This window comes from Sturnira hondurensis, unplaced genomic scaffold (genome assembly GCF_014824575.4).
Source record: "Sturnira hondurensis isolate 20B ecotype Veracruz unplaced genomic scaffold, ASM1482457v3 Scaffold0004136, whole genome shotgun sequence".
NCBI classification, from domain to species: domain Eukaryota; kingdom Metazoa; phylum Chordata; class Mammalia; order Chiroptera; family Phyllostomidae; genus Sturnira; species Sturnira hondurensis.
In genome coordinates, this window is record NW_028076767.1 from 3,702,394 (window position 1) to 3,724,372 (window position 21,979).

The following is a 21,979-nucleotide window of genomic DNA, read 5'->3' on the forward strand; positions in this document are numbered from 1 at the left end:
CACACCCAGTGTGGCTGGAGTGGAGAGTAGTAGGAAGGGAGGTCAGCGAGGTCCCTGAAGGCCAGGATTGCACAGGCCTGTTGACTGGCCAGCAGCTTTGGATTTTAGTGTGTACTCAATATGTCTGCAACTTGGGGAGCGTAAACCTTTTCATTTATGCTAGGATACATTTATTCTTTCAGGAAATAGGTGTAATGGAACAGGGAATTTAAGTAAAACTTGAATATTTCCCCCAAAGTACCTAATCTAATAGTCACAGAACAGTAATATTTGTTCTAGTATAATTATAGTTTCCTCAGACCTATTTGTACACCATTAAGGAAAGACATCATATTAGAAGCTATTCATTTAAATCCACATTATTTTAAAAACAAATTTATAAGCTCTGTTTTCTTTTACTTATTCTCCACTTTGTTTGGAGTGACAATTGACTGACTATTGTATTATTTGCATTTTATGCTGCCATCATTTCCATTAAGGGCATTATGTCAGGAAGTTTAGGTTTAGTATTATGATTTAATTGGAGGCAGGCCTTAATATATAACAAAGAATGAACTTCCTTACTAGATTTGCTGACTTTAGACAGTGCAGAAACTATAAAAAAACTTTCTGGGGGTTCTTCGTTTAGTGTGTGTGATAAACAGACGTGATGCCATGGGGGAGATAAGAGAATAAAGATCAGTATTATCTAAGGAGTGGAGAGTGCTGTTTTAGAGTGTAGATCCTTAAATGTTGCAAAACCTAAATTTTTATTGGAAAAGTCTCTGAATAAATATCTGAAGTTAATTTTTATAAAAGTAACCCAAGTGGTAATAGGAATTCAAGAAATACTGAAATTGACAAGTTAGGTAAACAGCAAAAGTTGAATAGTTGCTTCAAAATTTCCCTATTCCATAATTCTACTTGAGTCTATAGTAGTCTAGGTAAACAAAACTGTTAATGAAAATATTTAAAGAGATTTTTTAAATGTAAATAATTATTCACATTTAGGTGTGAATTATAGGAAACTCACAAAACACAACAGACTTCCATGTGTAGTCTATAGTTCTGTTTGGTTCTGTGATAATTTAAAATACTAAAATTCATTTTGAACTGTTATGTTTTCTCTGTGAAATTATATTCCTGTTGTTTCCCTTTTTTTTTCTGACAGCATCTTCCTTATGGGCAGTTACAGTGGGTGTTCAGAAGGGAAGTGCAGACATAAGTATCACCCCAAAGCAGAATTCCTCCTAATATTTTAGTTTCTGGGTTATTCCAATGTGTTTAGTTTTGAAAATTAGGGAGGAAGAGGAAGTTGACCATTATCCTTCCCAGTTCGGTTGCTTGTTGGCCCCCATTATGAAAACTCAGTGTTACTACTCCTAGATGTTCTCAAACTAGTATTTGTTATATGAATAAGTCACCTGATCATATGAGGTTTTACTTTGCACTAATATTTTATATTTTTGATGAGTAGATAATGTAATGAGGAGTGATATAAATTGAGATCGATCTGTGGATTATTCAATATAATGAATAAAAATCTTAGAAATAGTATTAACACAAGTGAATTTCAAAACCAAATGTCTTTAAGAGCCACACTTATGAATTAGAAGATTAGTGGATTCATTTTCATTTGTCAAGGTACAATGCCCTGATTTATACATGCTTAGAGTAGTAACATTAAGAAATTAGAACAGTTATTTCTGTTAGAGATATTGATAAACTTTTTTCCTTTTTAGTTATTAAGTTTAAGAAAATTATTTCAGTGATTAAAATGAGATGTGGTCTGATTTTTAACATTGTTAGAACTAATTTCGATTGATTGTTCAACATTATTTGACCCTTTCTGCAAATTTTTATTTAGCAAAATGAGGTTTAAATTTTAACTTCAGGACATCTCATCAGCTAATTAGCTTCTTTATATATTCGTAACCGCATTTAAGGATCACAGAGGTCATTTTGTTGATTGCTTCTTTGGAGGTGCAAGATAGTACAAATTCTTATTTGAGATTAAGGGTATCTTTAATTTCTGAAGAATTTTTAAAACCATTTGATAGGTTGTATCCCAAATATTTCCTAGATCCAGTAGAACAAAATATGTGTTTCAGAAATGTGAGTCAAGAACATAGAATGTACAATGATGATATTCATTGTGTTCCCTAGGAAAGTTTATATGTATTACTCCAAGTTGAAGGAAAAAGATTTGTGGTCAGATGAATTCTGAATATATAGAGTGTGTTGTTTTAAATAAAACTAAGCTTTACTGAAGAGTTTTCTGAGCTTTTAGTATCGAAATATTTTTAATTAGATTAATTTTACTTAAAGGACTTTATGTGTCTGGTCAGTCATTGATTTTATTTTGTTTTGTCTAAACTTTTTCTCCCTTCACAAAATAATATGCAAGTTCAGTGATATGTAATAATATATCACATTACTTTATTCTTTTAGAGATTTTATTTACTTCTTAGAAAGGAGGAGGAAAGGGGAAACAAAGGAAGAGAAACATCAATCAATTGCCTCTTGCCCCACAACAGGGGAACCTGCCCACAACCCAAACCCTGACTGGGAAATGAACTGGAAACCTTTTGGTTCCCAGGCCAAGCACTCAACCCACTGAGCAACACCAGCCAGGGTTGTCACATTGTTTTATTAATGGGAAAAAGCAACATACCTTTTTGTTCAAGGGACTATATACTTTAAAAGTCACTACATGTAGGAAATTTTGTATACTAACTTAATTCTAGTTTTCTATTTCAAATATAGTCCCTTGGATTTTGCAGGAACAAATGGGGAAATAGGGTAAAAGATAGATGGGGTAGAAAGTAAGATTAGGATAGGAGGAACTAATTCAACAAACTAGATTAGATTAAAATTTGTGTTTTGTATTTTCTCTGAAATGCTTGTTGGACTAAGTTTTATTTGTATTTAAATACAATACTTATTTGTATTTAAACAAATTTTTACAAAAAATACCTTGTTGTGCCCTGGCTGGTGTAGCTCAGTGGATTGAGCTCGGGCCTGCGAACCACACGATCACGGTTCGATTGCCAGTCAGGGCACATGCCTGGGTTGCAGGCCGGTTCTCAGCAGGGGACTCACGAGAGGCAACCATACATTGATATTTCTCTCCTTCCCTCCCCCTCTAGAGATAAAGAAATAAATAAAAATATTTTTAAAAATGCCTTGTTGCATTTAAGCCTTCTGGAATTGTTTTTCTGTGGCATTTGGGGTGTTTTACAATTAGTGGAGAGAACTGTTCTATTCTCATATCCTCTAATTAATGGGAGTAATCTGCAATTTTTAGATTATTTCTACTTGTGATTCTAGTCATAACCTAATACAGTTCACTCTTTCACAGTTTTCTAAAAATTTGACACTTAATTCTTCATTTCTACTCACTTGCCAACCCTGACTCCAGAATGACTTCTAATTTCCTTTTATAATATAAACCCTATAGTTTTGAAGATTTGACTCCAGAGAATTGCATTATATATCAGAAGATACACTGAATACTCCTCAAGATTAACCTGTAACTGTCTGTTCTACACAAATGCGTTTCAGATGGAGCAGCTATCGGATGAAGAGATCGACCATGGTGCCGAAGAAGATAGTGACAAAGAAGATCAAGACCTGGACAAAATGTTTGGAGCTTGGCTGGGGGAACTAGACAAACTCACTCAGGTTAGAAAATGTGCTTGAAAAACTGGTTGAGAATTTTAAGTTATGACCATGTGCAGGAAGTTGAAGTTGATGGTGTATTCATAAGTATATGGATAGAGGTTACATTTGTAAATACTTCTGTAAAGGGGAAATGTCCAGAGCATTAAAAAATAAATGAACAGTGCTGTAGGACAAGATATTCTCTGGTTATTTGAAGGAGTTTAAAAAAAATACTTGTGACAGAGGTTCTGTTCATCCACAGGGATTAATTAAAATCTGTTTCATAAATTGAGATTACTGGCTAAAATGTTTTAAAGCCTAAAATTTTAAAATCTAAAATTTAGCAAATCCTATTTCACAACTTAATTTGAAAACATTTTACAACATAAATAATATTTTTACATGCAAATATTTTCTATTACATGACTCCAGAATACTGACAAAATTCCATTCCCAGCTGCATTTTAAAACAGTGGCATAGCTTTCTCATTTGGTTTTATTGTATCTTGGGGCTTGTTTGTTTTCAAAGAACAATCTTACCTCTAAACCAGGTCACTTTTAGAATGAAGGGTACATTGTCACAATCCCGGTTAATACATTATGTTTAACACCTGAACATGGTTATATTTATTAAAACAACTTTAACTTTATGTCAATGAGTATAGTAGAACAAAAATCATTTTCATTTGTTAATATCTCTGGAAAAACTTTTGTGTAAAATTGCTTAAATATGCAATTCCTTAATTAGTAGAAAAGGTGGTAAGGTATAAACAAAGTACTGGTTTGTTTCTTTCTATAATAGTCTGTAATTAACTAATATACTCTTCACATAATTTTTAGATCATTTTGAAAAGCAGACATGTTTCTGACCGTAATCTGTTATTGCTGAATTTTGAGGAGAATGCTTTCGATTACACGAGGATCTCATAAGAATCATTCCCTTCATCTCCAATCAGGAGAAATAACATTACTTATTGAGAGAAAGGTCTTAATATTTGTCATTGTGAAACTATATCAGTTTAATTCTTAATTTTTTACAAAAGGTGATTTTGGCCTAGAGATGATCACTAGGCTATGCAATTCTATGCTGAGGAGAAAAAGGAAAGAGGAAGTAAAATAGAGGAAATAGAAAATAATGCATGAAGGAATGTATGTGAGGGTAAGCTGACGTGTGGGGTTGCCTCAGCTGTATGGTTTAAATGGTCATACCTGGGAAGGAGGCCAAGAAGAGAAAAGACAGGTGGATATCACTCCAGCCACTCTAGGTGTGATAGTACTCCATGCTCCTCCACTGCAGATGGCGTTTCTGCTGGTCCAGTACCTTGTTGTCTTCTTCGTATTTTAAATTCCCTGACGCCTAAACATAAAGAGCAGCTCACCAAAAACTCAGCTCCTAAACTAATGCTACGACCATTCTTTTCATTATACAAATCTGTCTTTAGAGAGAAGGATTTTTTAAAACCATGTAATGTAGCTCACTGCTAGCAAGTTGCTTTTTAGCACTTGGGAATTTTCAAAAATTTTACTTAAGTTAGTGGCTTAAAGCCACAAGTTTTTGTTTATTATTTTAGTGCACTACAAAGTGTTGTCTGTGTACCTGTATCACATATGCAGTGTTAATAGATTTTCACTTTTATATTAAATCAGGTTTAAGTTTTAAGTGGTTGGTGAATCTCTTGAAATTATGTGTAACATTGAGTGTGTACTTGCATCTTTTTCTGGAAGGTGCATAGCTTTTTTCAAATTCTCAGTGAAACCCCAATCCCTACCCTCCAAAAGATTAAAAACCACCCTACCACATTACCAGTTTCTTTGTATCGAGGAGTATTTCTTGCTCTTTCCCTTGTTGTCCCAGCACCATGAACATGGCCAGCAAATAATTATAAGTATTAATTTGTTTAAACTGGTAAGTAGACTGACTTTTAATATGCCCTCAATTATATTCAAGTTACTTTATAGAAAACATTATCTACCTATTAGTCTTTATTTCCACTGAGAAAAGGAGGTTATTAAATTGCAGCAAAAGACTTAGGTTTGAGGTTCAAGGAGAATTTCCTGTCTGCTTTGTGAAATTTTGAATTAAGGCACTAAAATGGTCATAAATCTCCTTCATATGATAGTTTTAAAAACTGGATGGACACTTGCTGAATTGATTTATTTTATCTTGAGATAAATCACATAAAGATGATAGCAGTCTAATCTAATTCCACAAGTCTACTACCTAGCATTCTTTTTTATTTGAAATCCACTTGATAATTACAGATAGAAATTACAGTTTTGAAAGACTAATCTCAATATTTGAAAATTATTTAAATAAAAGCTAAATAACTAATGGCCCTTACTCTGAATTTCTCTGTTGTAAACATCTTACTTTCCTTGTGTTAGAAAAAGCGTCACTTTAAAACATGGTGAGATAACTTACTAGGTGCCCTACCCCGAAGTGCAGCACAAGCAGTGTGGCTGGGTCACAGTGCGCCCTCATAGAACATGGAAAGAACACTGATATTCCCCTGTTGTTTAAATTGTAGCCACTCCATTAAGATCTTGGGTCTCGCTAATTTTGAGTCCAGAATTATACCTTATTTCAGGGTACTTCATGCCCTCGAGAGTGATGCTGTGCTGGACCAAAAACAAACTACTTTTGAGGAAAGAGATAATAGAATTATCTGCATCATTTCTTCCTATTTATCTTACCATGCTCATATTTATGTACCTAGTTTATTTTATAGTAAATTGATATAAAATGAATGGTGGCTATATTTGATGTATTTGGAAGAATATTTACTCTTAACTATGACAGTCTCAAGTGCCTTAGGTAAGATTATTATCTAAAAAATGAAAATATACTCTCATCAAAATAATATGAAAACCAATTATACTTAAGGCTGTTACCTAGAAAAACTAAGGTTTTAGTGACTGTTCTATAACAATTTACTTAATCATAAAATAAACTAACTTTTTATGTAATTGAGGCATGAATATAATGACTTACAAAACTTTCTTCTTTAAAGAGTTTGGATTCTGACAAGCCGATGGAACCAGTAAAAAGATCTCCCCTTCGCCAGGAAACAAACATGGCCAATTTTTCTTATCGCTTCTCCATATACAACTTGAATGGTAAGATGTAATTGGAAATAAAATGTAAAATTGTATACTAAGTTATATAATGTAGAATCAGTGCAGCTATAATTCCAGATATCTCAATATAAAAATAATATACATATCTTGACTGAGTTCTTATAGTTATTTGTGTATTTTTTTACTAATACAAATGATCACAGAAAAAAACAAACTGTAACATAGCTAAAATAGTGTTCTAGTTGAGTTACTAGTAATTGACAAGGTATATACCCAGGCGGAACCCCACAAAAAGTAATAAAGTTCAGTGAAGTTATTTGTTAGTAATTTCATAATCAGCCCATCTGGCCTTTATTAATGTCCTCTACCCAGTTAACTTTATAGTATTTGAAACTGATATTCCAGTCTGTAGTTGTTTTAGGCTTTACATTTCTCTTTATGCCCTCAACTCTAGGTAACATCTCTTCCAGGGTACTGATCATATTAACAACTTAGAGCCTCTGGTAAAAAATTGCATTGGGGATACAGTTAAAACTAGGGACAGTATACAGCCTTTGTATTGTTTTTCTCCTGATTGCTATAAATCTTAAAAGATGGAGTGTTTGCTTCTAAGATTTCTCTTGGAATATAAAACACAAAACTTAGAAATATTATACTTGAGAGGCTTTAGGCCCAATAAGGATGACTTTTTTTGTTTCTTCCCCTGAATTCATTAACTGATTTATAATACAATGTATACATTCTGATTCAGTTTTATGGAAACATCATATATGTTGTTCATTGCAGAAGCTCTGAATCAGGGAGAAACGGTGGATCTGGATGCCCTAATGGCTGATCTTTGCTCTATAGAGCAGGAGCTCAGCAGTATCGGTGCAGGAAATAGTAAGCGTCAAACCATGGAAACAAAAGCCACTCAGAAAGTACCTCCTAGCCGACATATATCGAAACATGGTACCCCGAAAGGACTGTCTTCATCAACTAATAGGATAACAAAACCATCACACGCCAACTACTCCCTGGATGACATTACTGCACAGTTAGAGCAGGCTTCCTTGAGCATGGATGAGGCTGCTCAGCAGTCTGTACTAGAAGATGCTAAGCCCTCAGTGACTAATCAACACAGAAGAACAGCATCGGCAGGCACAGTGAGTGATGCTGAAGTACGTTCCATTAGTAACTCCTCTCGCTCCAGCGTCACTTCTGCAGCTTCCAGCATGGACTCTTTGGATATTGACAAAGTAACACGCCCTCAAGAACTGGATTTGACTCATCAGGGGCAGCCAATTACCGAGGTAAGCAAATTGAATTTTTTTCCTGGTATTTTAGTATTAAAATAGGAAACAATATTTTTTAATGTAAGATTTTAAATAACTTTATTTTTCTCTGCATTTAAAATTTATCAAGGTTACCTCTGAGCAAAGTTTTAAAATCACCACAAACATAGTATATTACCAGCTATGGCAGTGTCACAAAGACGATTAAGAAAAGATTTAGGCTGCCCCAATGGTACAGAAGAGCTGTGCGGGGCTGGGACTTTCAGCCCGTCCTGCTGGGTTTGGAGCCCATGTGTGGAGCTGAGACTTTTGGCCCTGCCTTGCTGCAACAGGCTGCCCAGTGCTAAGATTTTAGAGTGTGTCCCCAGGGAGGCTTCGGTCTGCCAGCCAGATGGGCAAGTGCTGTGTTGTGCGGCTATACTGTGGGGATGCAAATCCAAGCTCTCCTGCAAGTTCAGTCCGCACTACCCCGTGAAGGAAAAGAAGTGCCCATCTCCTCCTACAGACTTATAGGTACCACCCCAGTGCAAGATCGTTTCAGTCAGCCTTGCCAAGTCCCAGATACCTGTGCTGGGTGTAATTCCATGGGTGAGAAAGGAGAGCGGCTCAGAGCAGGGACATTGAGAGTGTGAGACTCTCAGAGGCTATTCTTTGGGACTGCTCAGTATCTTCCTGTGGGTTGGTTTGGCATCCTCTCCAATGGGAGACTCTTTTGATCTGTCCCCTTGAGCCCAGGGTGGCTGAGCTTGCTCTTACATAGGGGATAGCTGGCTGTATTGACCCTGAATCTGCAGCAAGCCTACCTAGGGCAAATTAGAGTTGGAGACTCTGGTGGAGACTAAGGGGTTTGGCTTTGAAGCAGGGGCTGCTTTCCCTTGAGTGCCTGACTACTTGATCCCAAAGTAGGGGACCCACAAGCCCAATCTTGGCTATCCTGGGCTCATGCTACAGTCTCTCTTTGGGAGGCTCTGTAGGAAGACCAGGCAGCCTCAGAGGAAGGCACAGTAGATGAATGGTGAAGGCAGACCTCGGGGCACCTCGGTCCTTTTACAGAGCCTCTCCCAGCTATAAACAGGGAGGAGCTGACTCTTTTACACAGATTGGCCCCTCACGTGAACATCCATGTCCTGGAGACACAGACACAAACAGCAAACAGTGTGGTAGCTACACATAGGTAGCCCAAGTCCAGTTACACACAACATATGACAGTGACACGTATCTGAACTCAACTGAACTCAACCCAAGTGGACCCAAACCAACAAAACCAGTGGTGGGGCTTCAGACCACACCAGAGCTCAACCCAACCAGCCACACAACTGGCCCACCCAAAGGAAGACTCCTGCAGGCAACAGATCTAGCTAGGAACAGCGCTGTCTCAAGGGACAGCCCTTGTACAGCTTCTCACACATGATAGTCAAGATTTAACATTACAGTCTCGCAGCCTGAAGTGTTAAATCAATCCACAAAAGAGCCAACAGCATTCAAGACAACTACAACAGGGGTGCATATAAGCCACAAGAAATACTCCTGCAGCATGGAGCTCAAGTGATCTGGAAGACTGTGCCTCTGAGCCCAAAAAGACACCTTCAGCATAAAACTATCAAAACAAGTGTGGGAGACACAGTACATCTGCCTAACACAGAGACCAAATGGGGAGGCAAAGAAAAATGTCCTGAACAACAACAACAAAAAAACCCCACAAGAGATATCCTCAGAAAAAGATTGAAAAGAAATAGATGAAGTGGAAGCAACCCAAATACTAGATGCAGAATTTAAAGTTAATGGTTGTAAAGATGCTCAGGGATCTTAGGGGGAAAATGGATGATCTCAGTGAGAACATAAAGAGGTAGCATTAAAAAAGACATAGAAACTACCCTGTCCAGGTGGCTCGGTTTGTTGGAGTGTCGTGCTTACACCAATGCATTGCAGGTTTGATCCCCAGTTGGGGTATGTACAGGAGGCAACTGAGTGATATTATTTCCTCATATCAGCTTCTCTCTCTCTTACCCACTTCCTCTCTCAAAAATCAGTAAAAACATATCCTTGGGTGAGGATTTAAAAAAGAAAAGGACGTAAAAACCATAAAAAAGAACCAGTCAGAAATTAAGAACTGAATATCTGAAATGAAGAATACACTGAAAGGAATTTATGGCAGGTTATGTGAAGCTGAGAGTCAAATGAGTGAATCAGAGGACAAAGTAACAGTAAGTAACCAAGTAGAGCATCAAAAAGAAAAAGAGAATTAAGAGAAATGAGGCAAGTCTAAAGATTTCTGGGACAGCATCAAACATAGTATCTGCATCACAGGGGCACCAGAAAGAAAAGGCAGTGAGCAAGGGATAGAGAACCTGTTTGAAGAAATAATGACTGGAAACTTCCCTAACCTGGTTAAGGATAAAGTTACAAAGTTCAGGACGTACAGAGACCCAATTAAGTATGAACCCAAAGAAATCCACAGCAAGGCACATCATAATTAAAATGGCAAAGGTTAAAGACAGAGTTTTAAAGGCAGCAAAAGAGACAGTTACCTAAGAGAGTTTCCCATAAGGCAGTCAGCTGATTTCTAAACAGAAACACTTCAGGTCAGAAGGGGTTGGCATGAAGTATTCAAAGTGATGAAAAACAAAGGAACTGCAACCAAGACTAGTCTACCCAGCAAGGCTGTCAGTTAAAATTGAAGGCGAAATAGCTTCCCAGACTGCAACCCCACCAAAAACAACAACAACAAAACAGCTAAAGGACTTTATTATTACCACCAAACCAGGATTGCAAGAAATGATTAAAGAATTCCTCTTAGAAGAAGAAGAGAGGCAGAGAGATGAACATAGGTATAAAGAAAAAAAAGGCAATAAATAAGTATATCAATAATAACCTTAAATGTACATGGATTAATGCTCTAATCAAAAGATACAGGAAAGCTGAATGGATAAGAAAACACAACCCACGTATATATGCTGTCTACAAGAGACCCACCTCAGAACATAAGATTCACACAGGCTGAAAGTGAAGGAATGGAAAAAATATTCCATGCAGGTGGAAACTAAAAAAAAAAAAAAGCTGGCATGGTAATACTTATATTTGACAAAATAGACTAAAACAATGGCCGTAACAAGAGGCAAAGAAAGTCACTACATAATATTAAAGGGATCAGTCTAACAAGAAGATACAATTCTTTTCTACGTACATGCACCCTATATAGGAGCACATAAATACATAAAATCTTGGTGGATTTTAAGGGAGAGATTGGTAGCATTGCAGTCATAGTAGGGGATTTTAACACCCCACTATCATCACTGGATAGATTTTCCAGACAAAAAAAAAATCAACAAGGACACAGTGAACTTAAACAACACAATAGATTAGATAGATGGATTTGTAAAAAAAAAATTTGATTGATTTGTATAGAAATAGGAAAGCAGAGAGAAAGAAACATTGATCAGCCACGTCCCATACACACTCCTTCCCCAGGTTGAAACCATAACCTAGGCATGTTCTTTGAATGGGAATCAAACCCCAAACCTCTTGGTGACCGGGATGATGCTTCAACCAAACTACACCAGCCAGCCAGGGCTAGATCCGATGGATTTGATTAATATTTATAGAATATTTTATCTCAAAACAGTAGAATATACATTCTTCTCAAGTGCACGTGAAACTTCTCAAAGGTAGACCACATGTTAGGACACAAAATAAGTCTTAACAAATTCAAGATTAAAATCACATCTAGCATCTTCTCAGATCACGATGGCATGAAACTAGAAATCAACAATAATAAACACTCAAAAACAAACAGATGACTGCTAAATAGCATGTGATTAAACAGTAATGGATTGTCAATGAGATCAAGGAAGAGATGAAAAAGTACCTGGAAACATGAAAACGAACACACAGGTGTACCTCAAGAAGCAGAAAAAGATCAAACAAACGCTATACCTAAAGAACAAAGAACAACAAATAAAACCCAGAGTAGGTAGAAGGAAGGAAATAATAAAGATCAGAGTGGAAATAAATGACATAGAGACTAAAAACACAGTACAAAAAAATCAATGAAACAAAGAGCTGGTTCTTTGGAAAGATAAACAAGATTGAGGAACCAGACTCATCAAATAAAAAAAAGAGAAAGGACCCAAATAAACAAAATCAGAAATGAATGAGGAATAGTAACCACTGATATTATAGAAATACAAAGCAAAGAATTATAAGAAAATACTATGAAGAACTAATATGCCAACAAATTGGACAACCCGGGCAAAATTATTACATTTCTAGAAACATACAAATTTGCAAAACTATCAGGAAGAAGCAGACCTGAATAGACTGATTACAACTAATGAAATTGAAGCAGTAATCAAAACAGTTTCAGCAAACAAAAGTCTTAGACCAGATGGCTCAGAGGAGAATTTTACCATATATTCACATAAGAACTATGCCTACCCTCCTCAAGTTATTCCAGGAAATACAAGAGAAGGGAAGACTTCCAATCTCTTTTAAAAGGCCAGCATTCTCCTAATTCTAAAAGCAGATAAAGACACTACAAAGAAAGAAAATTATAGGCCAATATGCCTGATAGACAAAGATACTAAAATCTTCAACAAAATATTAGCAAACCAGATCCAGCAATATATTAATAAGATCATATATCATGATCAAGTGGGATTTATCCCTGGTATACAAGGTTGTTGCAATATTTGCAAATCAATAAATGTGATATGTTACATAAGCAAAATGAAAAATAAAAATATGTTCATATCAACAGTTGTAGAAAAAGCATTCAATAAAATATAGCAACTATTTGTGATTAAAAAAAAAAACCTTGCAAGGTGGGAATAGAGGTATCATACCTCAACGTAATACAGACTGTATATGAAAAACCTATAGCCAGCTTCATACTCACTGGGCAAAAACAAGTGTTTCCCTTAAGATCAGGGACAAGACAAGGATGTGTACTTTCACCACTTTTATTCAACACAGTACTGGAAGTCCTAGCCATAGCAGTCAGACAAGAGGAAGAAATAAAAGGCATCCAAATTGGAAAGGAAGTAAAACTGTCATTATTTGCAGATGACATAACACTGTATAGAGAGAATTCCAAAGATTCCAACAGGAAACTATTTGAACCGATAAATGAATCACTGTTGTTTTAAGAAAACCTAAGACAGAAGTTACTTGCACCTGAGGTTTAGTGACACAAAAACAGTTAGAAAAGTCAGTTTGAGATTGGTTTTATTTCTCAAATTGGAGACATGGATATTCAAACTGCCCATCTAAAAATAAATAATACTGTGGCTTTTCTTTCTGCCTCCTTGGTCTCTCAAAGCCAGCAGGGATAGACAGGCACTTTACAGTTTCTCATGAGAGAGAGTATGTTTCTTTTCTCTTAGTTTCTTTTTCCTGACTCTTACTGAAATACTGTGTTCACAGGCACTTCACATGTTATCTCACTTAAGCCTCCCACTGTCCCTTTGGTAGGGGCTTTATTCCAAGAAGAAATTAAGTAGGTCAACTAACAGAAATCTGTATTTGAATTTCAAAACTAAACATTTGCCTTTCAATTTTTATCAATTTCTTAAAAGTAAATTGAAGCTGATTGTTAAATACCTTTACTTCCAGAACATTAAAAAATGAATACCATGGATAAACATAAAAATTAATTATAGACTTATTTCAGTCAGTATTCTTATGCTACCCATCAGTAATGTTTATTTGCTAATTTTTTTAATTAAAATTTGTTGTGCTTGAAATAAATTTTATAAGGGCTCTTTAAATCTTAACCAATGTGAAATAAATGTTGCAGATAATTTTCTGTCATCTTTGTGGTATTTTCATATTAACTGATTAGAACAATCGAAACAAACTGCTGTCTTATTGAGGAATAAGACATCAGTTTGCAAATTTAAATAGCAGTTGCATGTTATAAATTTTATATAAGATAATGCTTACTGATAGAAGTTAATGCTCAAATATACCTTCATATTTATGTTCTGGTGGGGTTTAAATTTAATAATTCCTCTAAATTTGAAATTTTATACATGAAAAGGTATTTTCAAAGTGAAAGTGATTTTAAAAGCTGTCACTGTAGTTTACAGCAGATTTAGAAGGTTTTTGCCTAATCTTAAGAGTACTTGAGGATTGTATCATATGTATAATAATAGGAAAATCTGAGCTACTCAGACTTTTGAGGATTATTGTTTTCTTCATATGTGTATGCATTATTGTTAAGTGAAATCTTTCATGGATACACTGTTATAACTCCTAAATATGCAGCACAGAGCATCATAGCTTCAAAGTAATTCCTTCACTTCCTTCCCTTTTCAGAACTATTTCAAGAATTAATGTGCTCAGAAATTCTGAGGTATTGGGAAGAAAACAGCAGTTGTATTTGTAGCATCAGGGGAAACCCCACTGGTATTGCAGCCCATTGAATTATCCTTAGCAAACAGTCCCTTGATCTGGAGTATTAACTGGGTAGGAGGGAAGTACAGGGCTTCCTAAACCTTTGTGACCTACATATCTAAAAGATTGGAGTTACTGACTGATTTTTCAATTGTTGCAGCTACATTTTTTAAAAATTCTAATGGCTATGTTGCTACATCTCACAGAAATTTATTTACATGTACCAACTTGGTGTTTTAATTCTAGATTTTGCCAGCATAACCTAGTGAGGTTAATAGTGTAAAGAATATTTACCAAATGGAAAGAACAGCTATAGATTTGGCAAAAGCCAAGGGAAATGTCTAATTCTCACTCACAAACCTGTTTCAAACCCATTGATTATCCCAATCAACTCTGGCATAAATGCTCTCATTTCTTTCTGTGTGTATTTCTTAGAAATCTGCGGTTTTTCTTCTCTGAAGAGGTAAAAAAGGCATCTTCATTTGGTTTTAGGGCTGTTTTGTTTTTCTTTTTTGTTTTATATGTTATGTTGTGGAGGGCTAGTAAAAGATTTTTTTCTTAAAACAAGAATAGAAATATATCTTTTTAAAATTAATAGGGACTATAAAATATAAAAGAAATAGTTTTTAAAACCCTCAAATAGTCACTGACCAGTAATATTCATATAATTAATGGTCTGTAAAAGGAGAGGAATAAAGAGAAAGGGGGAAACAATAGCAGCTACTATATTGAGTGTTTATTCTGTGGTGAGTAGTGTGCTGTACATGTCTTAACACAGTCTACCTTGTGAAATAGTAAGGTAAAAACATTACTTCTGTTTTACAGTGGAGGAACTAAGGCAGGGAGTGACTAAATAACTTTACCAGGGATTTGAACCCAGACATTTTGATTATCGAGTTCATACTGTAATACCATGCTGCTTCATCACAGAATTGACGGAGAATCAAGACAAAGCTAGACTGGCCAGCACTCTCAGATCCAGGCCTTAGAGACAGAATGTACATGGGCTGAAGGGAGAAAAGGCAAAAAGATTTATATAGTAACATCCCCATCTTGTGGTGGTATTTAGTATATCTCTGAATATAGTTAAAATCTAACAAGTCTAAGTTCTCATCTAAATGAATTGAAGCTTATAAATTTCAGATGAGGGCTGAAATCTTATTCTATCAGAATGCTATTTCTGGCAACCTTTGGAGATAAATGCTATTATAACCCCATTTTACAGCTGAGGAAACAGGTTAAGTGATAAGCTCAGAGTCACATTGCCAGTAAATAGCTGAGCTGGGGTTTAACCCTACCCTAGCACTCCAGCCCCAGGGTCAACATCCTCAACCATCATGCTATGCTCCCTTTTTAAAAATATTTGTGGAAGGCTCATACACATGTCAATAAAAAAGAAACATAAACATGCTTTATTGAGACACCAAGGGATATTCCACCTTCCATTTATAATCTAAGGTGTTAGCTATCAAAAGGAAGTGCTTAATTTGTAACCACGACTTTGGTACAAGGCTCTTTCTTGATTTATGGTTTGGCTCCTATGTTCAGATCAGTGCTTTTTTATATATTCCCCTTCCCACCCCACCCCACTAAGATTCTGGCTCATTAATCATACTTCATTACAACATGTTTCAGATTCAGTTCAAAAAAAGTAGTGATTCGTTACTTCGCAGAGTTTTGTGGAGAGGTTTTTTAATAGACTGATGGAAAATTTGATAGTTTTATAACAAATGGAAGATTTAGAACTGAGAATGTTTAGAGCAAGATTTATGTGGAGAATTGACTCGCAAATTTCATTTTTATTATGTGTTTTGAGCATAGCTTTCACATTTAAAGTAGTGATGAAGAACAGATGAAAATTAGATTGGGGGAGACCATTTTTTTGTAGGAAACTAAATGTTTTGTGGAAATGGACTCTAACGTTAAATAAATTGTTTTTATCATTCCACAATCCCTTTTCATCTTTATTAATGTAACAGCATTTAATCTTTGTTTGCATATGTACTATTTTCTATTGTTTTTGTCACTTTGCATATGTATATTTATTATTGGTAAGGCTGTGTTAAATTTTAATAGCTGCAGTATTCAATCATACTGTTTAACTTGGTACACAAGCAGTTACTTCTTTTTGAACACTTCAGACTTAGATTGTGAGCTTGTGTGACAATCTAGAGAGAATAGATTTTTAAAAACTTTATTTTGAAATGTCAAACTTACAAAAACATGAAAGAATAGTACAAAGAACTCATGAAACTCATTACTCAGATTCACTAATTTCTAACATTTTGCCATATTTACTTTATTACTCTTTTTACACATACATTTTTCCTGAACTATTTGTCATTAATGCATGCATCATGCTACTTTAGTCATTAATACATCTGTCTTAGTTTCCTAAGAATGAGGATATTGGCAGTATAGATTTGATAGTCCTCCCAGTGATGCAGTGATTGACACAGTGAATATGTTTAATGAGACAGTGTAGAGGCAGGAAAGCAAAAACAGTATTCATCTGGCCAAGCAGTGGCATTAAGACCAAAAAAATAGCTTATTCATGTATTCCCAGGTATAGCACTTAGCTCTAAGGGATAAAACTGAACATAATACACAATGTCCTTATGAGGTTATAATTTATTGTATGAGGAGATGGTGCCAGTACAGATAAGCAAATGGGCAGTTTCAGTACAGCATGGTGTGGGCGCTGATAGGAAAGACGGGAAACCTTCTTGGTTAAAAGGTCATTGGTGACTTCAAAAATGAATTACAGAATACATCACAACTACAAGGATAAAGACTTTGGAAAAAATAGGTGTATGCTAGATTGTGGGGAATTGGGTAAATGGAGGAGGTAGGTGCACTATAGCTGAATTCAAGAAATTTGGCAGTGAAAATGAGAAAATAACAGTTTAAGAAGAGGAGGGTACCCAGAAGACTTGATTGTTTTCTGTCCTTCCTGCCACCAATAAGCTGGAGTAGTTCAGTGTCAGAGACTGGGATACGAGAGGGGAAATGAGTGGGATCTAGGACATTCTTAGCTTTGGAGACATATTACTGAGGAAGATCCTCAAATAAATGGATGCGACTTGCTTAGTAATGGAGGGAAGTGAGATTGTGTGAAGAGGTGGAAGGGTGAAATTAGAAGCTTGAAGAACTTGGAAACTACTTAAAACAAGCTTAGAGTGAGTGAGGAGGAAATATCCAGTGTGATCCTACAGCAGTCGAGGCCCAGTTGAGGTTCAGAGCATGAATTGTTAATGGACAGTGTTTCTGCATAGTTCACTCACAGAGCTCTACTGTCCAGAGACAGTGAGGTTATCCTTAAGTTATTAAAGGCCAGGATCACCTGGCTCTTACCTTTTTTACTTTTGCATAATATGAAAGGTATGCACAACTTTTCATAACCATTTTGTTTCAACTGTTCATCTCAGTGATCTTTTCTCTTCCTGCATGATAATGAAAACTGCCCTTTTCCACCTCCTTTACCTGTCATTTTCTTCTTCCTGCATTTTTCACAGCATGCTATTTCTCTGAGATGTCCCAGCAAGCAGGCCAAGCATCATATTGACTTCACAGAAGAACAGGCTGAGCTGACACCTGTAAGTTCTATAAACATGTCCATAGAACTATTAAATATCAGTGAAGAGAAATGCATTCTTTAGAGCTTTTGATGATGAAACCCTGTCATATACCTCAGTTTCTCAATTAGAAGTTAAACCAAACTTAAAAATAAATGAGCAAAGGAAATGAGCAACTCTGTGATATGGCACTATTAAATATTAATACTCATGATAAAAATATATAGGTTATAGCGTATGTAATATTAAGAGGTTCTGTATTGGAACCTGAAACCGTATACTTTATTTTTTATCCTGAAGCTAAAGTCTTTTGTAAATTTCTTAAGACATTAACAAATATAGCTGTTTTTCAGAATAGGGATATCAAATAGAATGATTTTCTTGCACTAATACTTACCTGAAAACCTTACTTTTTGTCAAAAATGTATTCTTTGGTCAGTAGATACCTGATCAGTGCATGCTTCAGACCTGCACTGTTCTATATGGTAGCCACATGTGGCTATTAAGCACTTGAAATGTGGTTAATCCAAATTGAGATGTTCTATAAAGATAAAATATACACTGGATTTCAAAGACTTGATATTAAAAAAATGTAAAATATCTCTAATATTTTTGTTTTGATTGCTTACTGGAATTATAGTATTATGAATATTTTCAGGTAAATAAAATACTAATATTAATTCACCACTTTTTTACTTGTTAAAAAATGTGGTTACCAGAACATTTTAACTACATTTGTAGCTCCTATTATATTTACATTGGTCAGCACTGCATAGGCAAAAACACTTTTCCAACCTCACCTCCAGCCCCTACCCTAACTCATCCACACTCACTGCAGTATTTGTTTGCATCGTCATCTATTTGTTTCTTCCACTGAAGCAGCAGTTTTCAATGTTTCTGGTTCCAGTACCCCCATTTCATAACTAGTAATTAATAACACTCTTTTTACTATTCCAAATGAAATTGATAGATAATGTAACTTACATACCTATTTTTAATGAATTTAATGTCCTCCTGCCTAGTATGAAGGAAAAATAACAAAAAATTAATTTATAGTACAATAATATATCTATTTTAGTTTTCAAAATTTTTTTACAGAAAATTTTTTACAGGAAAAAGAAAGCTGAAGTGTAGGACCTAGAATTAAGACCTGTTGTGATAGGTAATAGCAGGTACACAAACCTGCTGCATATGGTAACAGGAAGCAGTAGATAACCTTGACTACAGTACGGAGATAATGTGCTCAGACAGTTTTTAGACTGTCAGAGAAAAGAAAATAGGGAAGTGCCAAATTCTTGCAAATGATCTGAGTCTTGCTTATCATTATATAATGACAAAGTCATTCCCTGCCTTATAATGTTGGAATGAGGTAGTGATAATATGATTTCAATATTTGATTTTTTATAATATAAATTTGTCATTTTGCTATATTTTAAATAAGAAGAGTACTATGAAATATTTTAAACAATGTTTATTAATGAAACCCAATGAAATTCCTGCATTTTATCTTTTTATTAATATACTAATAATTTGTATTAATGCTGTTAAAGGGAATTTCAAATAGATTCTGGTACAATACTTGTATCTTAGATAGAGGGAACATGGAGACCTGGCCTCCATGCTAGTGATTAGCCAGTGAATAGCTATATATGACTATCTCAAACACAAAGTAATTTATGATCAGTCCCACCTACTGTTTGTGGTCTCATTTAAAACTTTTTTTAAAGATTTTATTTATTTTTCAGAGAGAGAGGAAGGGAAGGTGAAAAAGAGGGAGGGAAACATCAATATGTGAGAGATACATCCATAGATTGCCTCTTACACATCCCCAACAGGGGGCCTGGCCTGCAACCCAGGTATACGCCCTGACTGGGAATTTAACTGGCGACCTTTCAGTTCATAGGCTGGTGCTCAGTCCACTGAGCCACCCATGCAGGGCAGTGGTCTCATTTTTCAGATGTGACATATTTTGAAGTCACCAACTATAATGACTATATCCCCTTTTTAGTTTAAGCTATGTAAACCTTGTAAAATTTTTTAATGGATAACTTCTACTTTAGAGTCTTCAAATATTCAAGTTTAAACTTGAATTTAAGGTCTGGAATTATATTTACCAAGTAATAGTTTGTTCTGATAGGCTGAAGCAGACTAATATTTTATATTTAAAGTAGAATTTTCTCAATATTTATATTTACTCATTTTGGGAATCTTTTCCTGAGGAACAGTAAAATAAATAGGAGTTTTTCAATAAATTATTCTCGGTGTGTTTTACATAGTTGTATAAAGATATGTTTTTTTTTCCCAATAACATGTGAATAACAAAAAAATGAATGGGAGTAAAAGCAATGAAAGTTATAGTTGCTCTTTTTTGAAATATATTTTATTGATTATGCTATTACTGTTGTCCCATTTTTTTCCTCCCCTTAATTCCCCTCTGCCCTGTAACCACCTGCCCCACTATCATTCCCCCACCTTAGCTCATGTCCATGGGCCATACATTTAAATTCTTTGGCTTCTCCATTTCCCATAGTATTCTCCTTGGTCCTGATTTTTAACCTCAAATTGAATTAAAATTTTGGAAATTTCTGCTTACCTAGTGTCTGTATCTTCAGGAGAATCATACCGTATAGGTGAACGACGACCTAGGGATAATCGTCTCTGTCTTCGTTGTCTGACCTTGTTAGTGCTAGTCTTGAAGAATATATCCAGTCTTTTTAGAGATTTTACTTATTTTTTAGTTTTAGAGAAGGGGAAGGAAAGGAGAAAGAAAGGGAGAGAAACATCAATGTGTAAAGAAACATGGATTGGTAGTCTCTCACATGACCTGGCCCTTAACCCAGGCATGTACCTGATGGAGAATTGACCTGGCAACCTCTTGCTTCACAGGTTTGAGCTCAGTCCACTGAACCATGCCTACATCCATTACTTTTTAACCTTAGGTTTCTTTTTTTTCCCAGGAGTGGGTGAAAGGGGCAGGTGTTCTTGTAAGGTTCATCCTGAATTAAAACAAAACTAAAAAATAATAGGCAGTGAAATCTATATGAAAAACCTAATTCAACATAATGAGACATGAGTAAATATTAATTTAATATTATATTTTGTAACTATTTCTAATCTTGAAGTAGTGTGTTTTATTTTCTGTGACAAAGAACTTTATGATAGTGGATGCTGCTATAGTGTTTATGGAAGTTAAAAGAATTTCTCAAGAATAACAGTTGATACACAGTTAGATTTATAAAATATAATATTATACAGTATTTTCTATAACTCCACTTAGCTGTGCCATGTATTGTTTTAAATGGTAGTTAGTAAGTACATAGCATTAAAATTGGAATTATTTAGGCCAGGCAAGTCTGAATTACATATATATCAAAACAACTGTAATTTACAGTACATGAGTTTAAATACAGTTGCATAAACTTACAACATGTTACTAAGAAGTTATTAATAGGGAAAAGGATAGTTAGGGACTATGTTATTCACAGTCATTTTAGTGAAAATATCTTAATTGTTTGAATTAACTCAACAAATTTAAGGGAACAACACTTCTTAATATTTTATTCATATTCATTTGCTATGCAAGTCCTTTACTGTGTAACATAGTCTGTTAGTATCCTAATATAAGGAATTAATAAAATTTTGCTGAAAATAGGTGACATTCATCAGGCAAAATATTTATGGACATGTTCTCTATTAGTGTGGCTATCAATTGAATTTTGGTCAGAAATACTTGCAGAAGTTTTAGAAATGATGTAGTCTTATTTTGTTTTCATAAAAATATACTATTTAAAGTTTATTTAAAGTGTGTCTTTAAGTAGACTTTACAAAAGGAAGGAATATGTCATTGGTCTTCAATGCCTGTGTATCTGTGCTGTGTGCACAGCATCCACACACACTGCCCTGGAGGGCGGATGGCTCTGTGATCTCTGCAGTGTGCACTCCACTGTCCCCCAGTGAGGGCTTCAGTGGTGTCTGTACTTTCCCCTCCTTTTCTTTCTTTCTTTTTTTTCTTTTTAA

The 21,979-nt window shown here is 35.2% G+C and overlaps 1 protein-coding gene across 5 annotated transcripts in view; it reads left to right on the top strand.

Moving 5' to 3' along the window:
- The window catches only part of RAPH1 (Ras association (RalGDS/AF-6) and pleckstrin homology domains 1), an 84,792-nt gene that overhangs the window by 21,668 nt on the left and 41,145 nt on the right, over positions 1 to 21,979 (top strand). For 4 of the 5 annotated variants that reach the window (XM_037043532.1, XM_037043530.1, XM_037043533.1 and 1 more), the window contains exons 2-5: positions 3,544 to 3,663; positions 6,654 to 6,759; positions 7,507 to 8,012; positions 17,903 to 17,983. In XM_037043532.1, the coding sequence (XP_036899427.1) occupies positions 3,544 to 3,663; positions 6,654 to 6,759; positions 7,507 to 8,012; positions 17,903 to 17,983 (813 nt within the window). The remainder of the gene's footprint in view (positions 1 to 3,543; positions 3,664 to 6,653; positions 6,760 to 7,506; positions 8,013 to 17,902; positions 17,984 to 21,979) is intronic. The other variant, XM_037043534.1, reaches the window with a different exon arrangement.